Source organism: Vidua chalybeata, chromosome 2, assembly GCF_026979565.1.
Source record: "Vidua chalybeata isolate OUT-0048 chromosome 2, bVidCha1 merged haplotype, whole genome shotgun sequence".
Classification (NCBI taxonomy): Eukaryota; Metazoa; Chordata; class Aves; order Passeriformes; family Viduidae; genus Vidua; species Vidua chalybeata.
Genome location: NC_071531.1, coordinates 15423193 through 15435667, shown reverse-complemented (window position 1 = coordinate 15435667; position 12475 = coordinate 15423193). Strand labels below are relative to the sequence as shown.

Here is a 12475-nt window from a genome sequence, read left to right as displayed (position 1 = left end):
AGAAGCAGCCCTGCAGCCCCTCCTGCCACGGCGCTGCCCCTGTGCAGCACTGGAGTAACTCTGACTTGGCAACGCAAGTGACGCTAATGGCCAGGAGAACTCAGTTACGGAGTCCAAGAGGAAATAAACTAATTACTCTCTCTGGATCACTGTTCTAGTATACTTTTTTATGAAATTAAGCACACATTAACATTCTGCAGGGTCAGATATTCTTACAGCTGCTAATTCTGTTCTGTATATGATGTATTTTTTTCCTGGTGGGCTCAATCAGCTGTACTTACCGACATTAATACTGTTCTGTATGTGGAAATTAATAGAATATGAACTGAAAATATAGTTCTTTATTTTAAAGATAGCTTCTGAGAGAAATCACTAAAAATAATTTGGTTTTAAAACAGACAAAATTAGGGATTCAAAATTTTCATGCAAGTAAGATGCTAAATGCAACATTTTAGGGGTCATTTTGAACTAAGTGGACTTGCTCAAAAAATGTTTAAGTCTCAGCTTTTGAGCTTTGTCCATCATTTTGTTTAAAGAAGGCAAAAACATCTGTAGAAGCTAAATTCTGCATTCTTACCAATGAAAAACTAGTCATTTGTTTCTGAAAAACCTTTTCTTTAAAAATGCTTAAATAGTTCCCAAAAGAAAACAAGCAGAGTTATGCTGGATTGGGCTAATAATAATTTTAATGAAAGCTGTTGACAGGGAAAGCAAGTTCATGAGCAATTAATTTTATCTTGTCTTACCAGGGTGCTATTGGCATTGTCAAAACAGAAGATTTAATGACATGGACTTCATATGCTGCTCAAAATACAAAGAATTTGAAGACCAAGACAGTAAAGGAGCTTGCTAATTTTGTTATGCACATCTAAATGAAAAATTTTTAAAAACTGATTATATTAAGACATTACCTAAGGACAAGGCATGATTCTAGCATTATTCTTACTGGCAAATTTAAACATTTTGAGTCAAATTCCTGAAATATTTTTTTTTAATTTCTGAAAAATAGGGCTAAATCCATATGCAGTATTTTTATGAGCAATACTTTAGTGTTTACTCTTGTGTCTGATTAAACTGTCAGATAGGACCAGATTTATTACCATTTTCCAGAAAATGCCATAGGAACTGCATTTCCAGACCTATTATTAAGTTCTTAATCTTTTTAATTGATGCCATCCTGATGTTGTCCAATGCTAATTTTTAGTTAGCTAATTCACAATTAGCTAGCTAATTTAATTTGGCTTTAGTTAGCTAGGTCACAATCTTTAATAGTATGTGGATTGCATCTAGCCAGTTACTTTAATTATTACATGTGATTTCATTTGCCTAAGATCTATTTTCTCAGACAATCTTAATGTAAATTCTTTAGAAAGGGAGTAATTATTATACATAGGTATGAAAAAAGTCTGTACTAGAAGAGTTCAATAATAATTCAGTGTTTCCTGAAGTAACGATGTGCCTGCAGGCCCTGATGACCATCCAGCCTTCCAGGAAAACTCTATCATGAATGTGTATTTGTAGACCAAGCAGTGCTTTTTGCCTATTACTTTAATAAATCACTCATAACTCTATCACACTAAACATTTGAAGACATTCAGAATAATCAGTGACTCAGATTAAACAATCTCAGACTGACCAAGAACCCCTTGGTATCACAGGAGTCTTTTGCAGTTAGTCAGGTGGCCTTTGGAACAGATCCACTCTCTACTAGTTGTTGACAAAACAATGGTTGTTGGAAAACAACAATTTCAAAAGTTACAGCTGTCCTGGTGCACACTAAGTATGGGATTAAGGAGAGATGACTGTGATGAATATCAGTGTGTGCAGAAAGGGAAGGGAATTTGATATTATCTGCACTATACATTTATATATAAGCCCATATGGAAGAGCAATAAAATGAAACAACTTCAATCAATCACCCTTACCGATTTAATGCAAAAGCATAATGAAACTTAATGTTGTGCTGATCAGCCAGGTCACAGGTAGGAAGCATTTCTAGTGTTTCTACCAGCTTCACCATAGCATCATAGTCCTGGTATGAAATTAAAAAACAGTAAAAAGGACTGAAGTAGAGTAAACTGAAAGGAGGAAAGCATCACTAAGCTAAAATGTATCATGATCACTAGACAGTTTCTCAGGTGACTTTCCTAAGAGAAACAGCCATGAAGGCTGCACAGGAGCACACAGGGATTTTGCCTATCCATGTCAGTGCTTGCCTCTTCCTCACCACAATGCCCAAACTATTGAATCCCTGTAGCCAGTGTGATCAATTACTCTCCCAGCACCAGTAGAAGAGATGACAAGTCTGGCTTTTTCAGGCCTTATTAAGATCTTTTGATGAATGACACCTCACCAGGTCACTGTGGACTTGACCACAGCTGTCTCTGAAATGCATCAGCCACTTTTGCACTCATTTGGGTTTCTCAGGGGTAACCCACATCTACAGTGCTGAAGAGGCCAGTTTACTGACATTTCAAAGGGCCTTGTGTTACTGAATCTTTTTGTTCAAAACATGTTTTGAGACAAGTAGATTTCTCAAGGGAGACCTTTCATGATCACCAGAGCCAATCCAAATGAAGCTAGATAAAGTGCTGTAAGGAAAACATGCATTTCAGAATGGAAAGTTTGGTAATGAAGGATGATGTGGTCACCCATTGCTCTCTCGCAACCCATTTATACACAAGAAATAACCAAGTTAGCTCCTGATGGGAAAAAAAAATATATAGAATGGTTGAAATCATATTTGAAAATGGATGTTAAACACACAGACTGTTAATTTGGAAAAACAGCTGCTTCAGCAGAAGCAGAATTTATTTTTAAAAATTAAAACAAGAAAAAAAGATGCAGTTAGATTTTAAAAGCAAATTAATGTTTCACTGAATTATAGTTCTCAAACTGGGCATCTCTAGCCAATACAATGGTCATAACAAATGCATTTTTTTCATTTCTAAATATATTTAACTTTATGGGGGGAGGGAGGAAAGGTAAGGGAGAAGAGAGCAAGGCAAGCATTTTGATTCAGTAGGGATTTTTGCTTTTTTTTTTTAAATGAAGTTAAAAATTACTAAAAGCAAAGGGAGAGACCTCGGGAAGTCACCTGAGTCTCTTCTTCACAGGGAAAATAAGTAAGAGTGTCTATCCCCTTAAACTGCCCAAAAGACATGCCAAACTTAAACAATGTAACAGTTGCTCCCATTTAGTGTCAGCTTTGAATCACTGCTTAACAAACAAAGAAGCACAGGAGAACAAACAAGAGCCAAAATTGCATGGTAAAATAATCCACCTTAGTCTTCAAGCACATACCTGAATGTCTCTGTAAGAAAGAAGCAGGTTTATGACAATGTCAGAAGTCAGCACTTCAGTATTATCCATACGAAGCTTAATCCTGGCCAGCTCCTTAGCCAGTTCATCTCCTTGGTACTTCTCTCTAGCTTTTCTAATGTCATTTAGCAGTGTTTCTTTATAATAGGCACTAAAGAAATAGAAGTTAGAGGCAGGGGAAGAAGACTGTTAGACATTTCTTATGAAACATGGCTATGCTTCTAATAAAAAGTATAATTTCTAATAAAAACTATAATTTCCTCAGAGTGAGGTCCACATCAAATGTTTCCATATTTTTCAATAACTACTTACAAATATTCCACCTTGCCCCACCTCAGACTGTAGGGCTATGTATCAATATACTTATAACCAGGACCATGAGGCAATTTTACCAGCACAGGAAAAACAGAGCATTTCTTTGCCCCATTACTGACCCTGACAGATGCGGCACTTTGTGTCATAAGGAAGGCTGCATCTGAGATAATAAAGTGACACAGAGGAGAAACACCAGTGTAATCTAAAGAGGAGGTATATTATTGTATCATGGAAGGTGGAAGAAGACTTTCCAACACAGAAACTAAAACAAAAACAAGCCAACAAAAGCTGATTTTGTTGCAATCTCTTTGATGAACATAACACATAATGTGGGCAGGATCTCTGTAAAAGCCTCCAGTAAGTGCATCTTATTTACACTAATATCAGTGCACAATCCAACATCAGCGCTTTTGTAAATTGAAAAATAATACATATATTGCCAGCATGACAAGTATGAATGGCCTCAACAAGCTACTTAGGGGTAAATTTATCCTGGAGCACGTCATGGAGTCTCTAGTTTGGAACTTAGGTGCCACCTGACAGATACTCCAGTGCATACAATCTCCTTCTTGTTTACAATGAGTCTTTCAAAGTATTAAATCTTGCTTAGCATAAGCCCTACACATAGCAAAGAAAATTAAGTTCTGTCTCATACACATAATAATCAAAGCAACAAGGCCATAGTAAGCACTACTGGCAAGCACAGCCTCATACAGTGCAGGCACAGAACCGAGGCCGAGAAGCGGGCATGGACTGTAAGGTGGGATCAAGACCACCCAATAACCCCCAAAGACTTCAAACCCATTTCCAGAAAGATCTACAAGAACAGACTGCATGTAACTAATTTGCATACACAGTGAGAAACTGATCTCCAGAGTGAGAGAAAGCTTATCTATAAGAAAAGTACCCCAAAAAAATTCCAGGGTGCTTGCCCTGCATATGCATCCCAGGACCATGGAAACCCCAGCTGGATTGACACTGGGGCCAGGATGGGTGATCTCTCTTTCTTTCCTCCTCTCTGCCCCTCTTTAATTTATCTCTCTCTCTTCCCTTTCACCCTACGCCCTTTATCCAAAACCCTCTGTTGTGCCTTACACTAGGAGGTCAAGGACTGAAACACCAATTTCTATGCCAAGTGTGTAGTTTACTAATAAAACTTTTGCAGACCCTCTGACTTTTGTCATTCCTTTTAACCATGAGCATCTAGAAATCTTGGGTGCACCCTTCCCCTTCAGGGGAGGATGTCACAGGAGGGTCATCCATGGGATTGCAAGACTGGGACCACAAAAGAATAGTAGTTTTTTAGACAAGCCTTTCACTTGGCTGGGATGGCAATGTGGAAACAAATCTGATGGTCCTCCATGTTATCTCATGCTCAGACATTAGGAAAATTAAAAAACAGAAACTCAGTCTCTCTGAGTGTTTTCCAGAAATATATACAAACCAGAAATAGGTGCAGAATACAGGGCGGGCAACTGAGAAAGGAAGACCTCCTTCTCCAGCCCCAATTCTCAAAACTCCAACAGCCCCTAGCAGAAATGGCTAAGTAGTATCATGTTTATTAAGTGACACCAGAAGGCTAATATTTGTAAATAAGAACAAATCATGAGAATTACAATTGAATGCCCATTGCTCCCATGTATATATTTTATCTGGTAATAACAGAAAAGGACAGTTTTTGGCTTTGAACTCTATGAAGAATCTATGAGCTTAGCTCCTATTACGACCTTATACACTGTAAAACTTAAGCACTTTATCTTACCCATGGACTGCCTTTGCTTTCTGGAAAGTAACTATAAATCTAATTCTAGCATAACATGGTTAGTTAACTGCAACAACTGCAGGCCAGGAATACAAAAAGCAGTAAAATAGCAGCTTCTTTTAACACTACATTAAGTGCAGTGAAAAATAAAAAAATTATAATCAATGCTACTAGAAATTCTGAATCTTCTTTTTCCATAATATTAAAAAGAGACTATCAATGGTTCTGGAACTGTGTATGTTGTAACATTACCATGATGTAACATGGACATCCTTGAGAAGGCTGAGAAACTTGTCCACCAGTGGGACACAAAATGGCCCCAGGATATTGTCCCAGCTGGGCTGCATGTACTCAGAGGCTCTTCGTTGGGCATCACTTTCACAGCAAAAGTAGTCAGCACAAGGTGTGACAATGTATGGAATAAAATAATAATTGCCACTTGAAGCCTAAAATAAAAACAGGCAGAGTTTAGAAAACAAATGCAAGTGGAATTATACTTGTGTATACACAGAATCTTCTGCTGACAGAACAATAGCTAGAGTAGTGCTGGTGTGTAAGAAGTTTTAGTGCACTGTTTAACACAAGATTTGCAAGCATTAAATTCAAGGAAATTTGTCTGGAAAAGTTTCAAATATTAACAAAGCTGACAAATAAGGGTCCAGGTCTGTTAACTGACAATACAACAAAACTGTTCAATTTTTCCTTTTAATGTAATGCACGGACCCTAGTAGGGTCTGACAGTTACCAGCTAATGTTCTGTTCCTGAATTTTTGGCTTCCGATATGTATTTGCATCCTCTAAGCCCACCCTCTGCTAGAAAAGATATGATGTAGAGCTCCCCACAATGAGAGAAATACAGCAACACAGACACGGGAAGGACTGTATAGAGATGTTTAACCCAGAGGAATCTACAAAACATCTGCTACCATCAAAAGCCTAACCAACCAAATCCCAAAACTTTGAAATGTTTTGTAATAGATGTAGGACTTTTAACACAAAATTTTAGAAGTAAAACCCAAAAAACTTAGTATGCCACAAAAAATGTGTAAATACAACAAGGTGCTAAAGTGGGTGAGGACACAAGAGATGCCCTTCAGAGCCCAAAACCAGCAAGTTCAGAGTTTTCAGACCCTGAGTAAAACCCCAGAAATCAGACTACTGTGAATGTTTCCACAGCTGGGAGAAGCACTTGTATCCCATTGCAGCGATGACAACTCTTTGCTGTTTAAAACGTAAACTTCATATTTGAGAGTAACTAGATGGGAGCACTGAGGCAGAGGTCAACATGATACACCTGCCATGATCAACTACCACTGCATTGGAGATATCACAGCACTGAACCTGTACAGAAAAATCATACCTGTCATTTTTTCATATAATCTAAGCATGTAGAAAAGCCATAGCCATTTATAGTCACCTTGAACAATGGGAGAATGCTGAGATGATGAAAAGAATGGATATGAAGATGGCACATTTTTGAATGTATTAGTAAACTAGAGAGGAGAAACAGATTGTTCACAGGAAGTTAAAAATGTAAGGCATGCAGTTACTAAAACCATAGATAAAAAACCTGTATCAGTACATCCTGTTGCTGATCTGAGCGAGGATTTAGAATTTTAAATTATTTCTAACAGATAAAGATCAAGTCATATTCTTTCCTTACAAATCCTAAGTTAAATTATCCCTGTTGTAACAATATAATTATCTGTTGGATTGCTATCTTTACTTCCCAACAAAAAACTCAGAAAAACTGCACCCCAAGCCACCAATATGGTAGCACAGTTTTGTCTCATGTTTATTCAAATAAACAGTAAGTAATTATCTGCAACACAAAAGCTGCTTGTCTATAAACTCTGTCCTTAAACCTTTAACAGCAAATTAGCTCTTCCTGCAATGAAAAAAGCCCATCCAATTTGAAAGGGTGATGTATCTTGAGATGCAAATAACTGCAGTTATCTATTGAAGAAGCAATGAAATTTTCAGAAAAAATTAATTACACATGTGAAATACTGTACTAATCTAATCCTCAAACATTGTATTGTTATCCAGCCAACATATCAGCTATTTGACTTGGATTTCTTGTCTCCTTTTGCATAGTGAAATCTGTGCAATTAAACCCTCCTGTCTTCTAGCTTCTTCAGTACAATATTTACATATAATAAATTATAAAACCCTTTCATATAGACTGTGTGGCCTAGGAAAGTCTTTCCTATCTTCATTATGTAAAAAAACAGTCCATCTACTTTTCTTATGCGAACAAGAATTAGAGATGGCTGAAAATATCACCCACCCTTGTTCCTTTTGATCTTCTGTTCAGGATGCTGGTCTCTGATACCAAAAGCTAGTAATTTTGAAAATTACTGTCTTGTCATACACCAACTATTGCTTTCTAAAGATAATGAATAAATGGCTTAGGTATATGTAAAGAAATGTATGTAGCAACCCTATCTGCATATGTATACAACATATAGATATAAAATCTGTAAACTATTACTTATTTGATTGTAACAAAATTGTAACTTCATAGCTTATCAAGACTATATGATGAGTTAGTTAATTTCAGGATTAGAAGCTAAGATATTTTAATTGTCTGATTTTGGGAAATTTTAAGTTAAAAATTACAGTCAAGCAGACTGAAAAAAAAACCAAAACTCTGAATAGCTCATCTTCCAGCATATAATATATGGCAGCACTGAAACTTTTGTATTTAATCACAACATTTTAAAATCTACCACAAAACAAGCCACAAATTTAAGAACATGAAAAAAAACCCCAGAAAATAACTGTAAATAAGTTGAGAAAGGGATCTGTTCTTCAGGTGAAATAGTTAAAGGAATTAAGCAGAAAGCCATGCCTTTGCTGAGAGGTTGAAAGAGTGAGGCCCACAGAGGCCATTTTTAGGCTCTAGGCAAGCCAGGCCAAATGTAGAGTGGTTTTTGTCTTAAAATATTTTCCAAATATTTTTAATGCTGTTAAAAGTAAACTTTCGATCTTAATATAAACAGGCTTTTTAAATTGTACTGGTAAAGTTATTCTGGTGCAACTGCCACAGAGATGCTACACTTGAATTAAAGGTAGGTTTTCTCCCAAATAAGTAACGCTGAGCAAAAATCTCTGCACTTTCAAGGAGGAATTATTCCTGCCAGGCTAATAGTACAGTTATTTTACTTGAGCCATGCTATTAATTTTGCCACTCACTCAAGTATCAAGAATGCTTACTCCACCTCACTAAGCAGTTAGAAGGAAAATACATAAAGTAATAGAAAAGGAACTGCATTGACTCCAAGAGATCACAAACTCCTGAATGTTCAGGGAGTTTAACTCACTGTTGTCTCAAGTATTAGGATTTTCTGTGACATCACATTCCTATCCATCTTGCCACATAGGCATGTATTGGATTTGCACGGTCAGGTTTTGGTAGCGGGAGGGCCTTGGGGGCTACAGGAGTGGCTTCTGTGAGAAGCTGCTGGAAACTTCCTCCATGTCCAGCAGAGGCAATGCCAGCCAGCTCCAAGACAGATGTGCTGCTGGCCAAGGCTGGGCCAATTAGAAATGATGGTAACTCCTCTGTGATAACAGATTTAAGAAGAAGGAAAAAAGTTATTGCACAGATGTAACTGCAGTCACAGAAGGGTGGAGTGCAAATATATGAGAGGAATAATGCTGGAGACACCAAGGTCAGTGCAGAAGAAGGGGCAGGAGGTGCCCCGATGCTGGAGCTGAGATTCCTCTGCAGCCCATGGTAAAGACCGTGGTGAAGCAGCTGTGGCTCTGCAGCCCATGGAGGATCACAGGGATGAAGAGATCCTGCAGCCTGTGGAGGAGCCCCACACTAGAGCAAGTGGATGTCTAAGAGGAGGCTGTGACCCCATTTGAATCCTGTGCTGGTGTGGGCTCCTGGCAGGCACCTGCAGACCTATAGAGAGAGGAGTCCAGACTGGAGCAGGTTTCCTGGTAGGACTTCTGACCCCATGAGGGACTCACGCTGGATCAGGCTGTGCCTGAAGGACTGCACCCCATGGAACCCCATGTTGCAGCAGTTTGTGGAGAACTGTTGCCTGAGGGATGGACTCACATTTGTGAAGCTCATGGAGAACTGTCTCCCATGGGAGGGACCCCACACTGGAGCAAGGAAATGACTTCTCTCCCTGAGCAGTGGGGGAAACAACCTGTGATCAACTGACCATAAGCCCCATTCCGTGTCTCCCTGCATTGCTGGCATAGAAAGTAGAGCTTGGAAGGAGAGAGGGGTAAGGGTAAGGTGTTTTTAAAGTCTTATTTTACTTCTTATTATCCTGCTCTGATTTTATTACTAATAAATTCAATTAATATCTCTAATTCAAGCCTGATTTGCCCATAATAGTATTTGGTGAATAACCTCTCCCAGTCTTTAACTCATTAACCCTTTGCTCTATTTTCTCTCTCCTGTCTGGCTGCAGAGGGGAGTGAGAGAGTGGCTCTGGTGGGTGCCTGGCATCCAGTCACAGTCAACCCACTACAGTGACTAAGATATTACAAACTTCCAAAAAATACTTTGTCTTCTAAAGTTTAATAAATGCAGTATTTTTTATGTAAAGACTGGGAAGAGAGATTATCACAAGACAAACACTTGAAATTTCTGGGATCTAGCTTGCAAGGAGCAAGTACTCCAATCACCTTGAAGGAAAGACCCTGCCACGCAATATTCTTAAATCATCCTTATTCATGTTGACATGTCTAGAAACACAGTGAAAGAATGGCATATCTATTCAACAGAAAGCAATTTAAAGTGATACATACTTTGCCTATTAGATTACCACTGTGGTATTCAGGAGGTACTTGAACACGAAGAAAAGCTTTGAGGTTGGCAACCTACTCCAAATTGAAATAAAACAACAAAGAGGAAAACACCACCACAAAAACACCATAAGAAACAAAAAGACACACATAACACATGAATAAAGAAATAATTAAAGAAAGAAACAACAGAAAATGAATATAGATATTTGTAGCAAGATTATATTTACAAGGCAAAGAGAAGTTCAAAACTTTGGCATTTCTCTTATCTATCTCATTTTTTGGATTTCTCTTATTTATATGATTTATACGTCTATACATCTCCTGTGTCATCATTAAGATGTTTTCAGGTCTTATTTTTATGAACCTGTCAGATTCATTATCTGATTAGTTAACTATAATCCAACCACTACATATTGCTTGAGATGGCAATACTTTCATAAAAACTAACTTTCATACAGAAATTTTAAAAGCCTTAGTTTTCACTATCTAAAGTAATAGTGGCATATTTCATTATTAAAAGCATTAAAAGTAGCATTTATTTGGTTACCCATTGCCTTTGTACTATTTTTCACCCAAAAAGAAAAATTACTAAATTTAAGATGTTCCTCCTCTTTCATTCTGTGCCCTTTTACAATCTCTTTTGACACTTCTGCTACCTCAGACTTTTTTAGAAACATATCATTAAAAGACTGTATAATATAAACTTTTATACATTGTAAAAATAATCAGAAAATAAAAAATAGAAAGCTACTTGGCAATAATACTTCTTTGGACTATTAAGTTCATATAATGTAATCATACTTCAGAGTCTTGGCTCTCATGACAATCCACAGGGGCTACTTAACTGGAGAACATGAGTCCAAGAGCCAAAATCTATCTATTTAGTTTTCTTAAATGTTCATTGCCTTGAAACAGTATATACAGTCTAATCTATACAGCTACTGAAACCTCTGAAGAAACTTTCTGCCAATTACAATAAAAAAAAGATTTTTCAACATAAAAATTCCTTGTGGCAAGGATAAATTGCAATTCAGTTCCCTTTAGATCAAGAAGAATTTTTGCTAATGACTCTCCACGGCTCAGACATTATTCGCTGCTTAATATAAGAACTGCTACAGGATTTCATGAAAAATAACCATTTAAATCTCTAAAAATACTTCACCAGGCCCAGAGGCCTAAGTATACAATGATATAAACCTTTTGGTTTAACAGCCAGCCTACTTTCCTTTAAACAACTTCCCTGAATGCAATTAACAGGGTTATTAAAATTTCTTCAAGCATATTATAAACTAAAGAACAGAACAAAGAAGTAGTCTTTCTCCTTATATTCTGTACTCAGTATAATACTTTTTCCATAGTGGAAAGTTCTAGTACAAATTGAATGGATCAAACTATGTGCAACCATTCCTAGAGATACTGCCCAAAGGACTGCATATTTTGCTTCCTGACTCCAGCAGTTTTCTAAAGCCCCTTGTTCACTCTTTTCTTCACTTAACCTTCAACTTTTTTTTTTCATAATTTCTTAAGATCCTGTAGCAGCAGATGAAATTTCCTTCCTTAAAAAAAAAAAAAAAGTCAATGATGGCAAAAAAATTTTGAATCAAAATAGAAAAACTTCCCAATGGATTTTGTATATTACATTGCTTTGGTGAAAGATTATTTTTTAAATAGCATTTTTTGCTTCTGAAAATCCTTGAAATTTCACTTCTCCAGTAAACCGATGCAGCTGGCATCTAAAGAAATTCCAAAGTACAAGCATTTTCCGTAAGTAGTTTTCTTTTCTCTGTCCTTCAGTCCATTATTCCATAATGGCACCTGTTCTGCAAGACTGCATATTGCAATATGATTGATAATAATTTTTACAGAAACTGGGAAGATGTGCAATCTTTATTAAAACTAACAGAAATGTCCTTAAAGCTCAGAGGAGCTCTACAGAAGGAAATCTAATGGGACATTAGACATCCAATAATGGGACACAGAATCTTGATCTTGTATTTCATGCCAGGGCAATTCTTCCTTGGGAACTGAACTCCCATAGAAAATAATTCTTTCCTTTCACATCCAAGTATGCAATAAATTATCAATACAGAAATTTACATGGCTTGTTTAGGGAAGTCAAGTAGAATTGAATCACATTCCTCCATCTTATCTGTGAAAACTGCATTCCTGGATGATGGATGGATGGATGGATGGATGGATGGAAGGAAGGAAGGAAGGAAGGAAGGAAGGAAGGAAGGAAGGAAGGAAGGAAGGAAGGAAGGAAGGAAGGAAGGAAGGAAGGAAGGAAGGAAGGAAGGA

General features: G+C 37.2%; 1 protein-coding gene across 1 annotated transcript in view; it reads right to left on the bottom strand.

Moving 5' to 3' along the window:
- MAP3K15 (mitogen-activated protein kinase kinase kinase 15) overlaps positions 1–12475 on the bottom strand; it is an 82440-nt gene that overhangs the window by 37302 nt on the left and 32663 nt on the right. Inside the window, exons 4-6 of the mRNA XM_053934596.1 lie at positions 5651–5844; positions 3304–3472; positions 1926–2032 (exon numbers count right to left, since the gene is read on the bottom strand). Of these exons, the coding sequence (XP_053790571.1) occupies positions 1926–2032; positions 3304–3472; positions 5651–5844 (470 nt within the window). The remainder of the gene's footprint in view (positions 1–1925; positions 2033–3303; positions 3473–5650; positions 5845–12475) is intronic.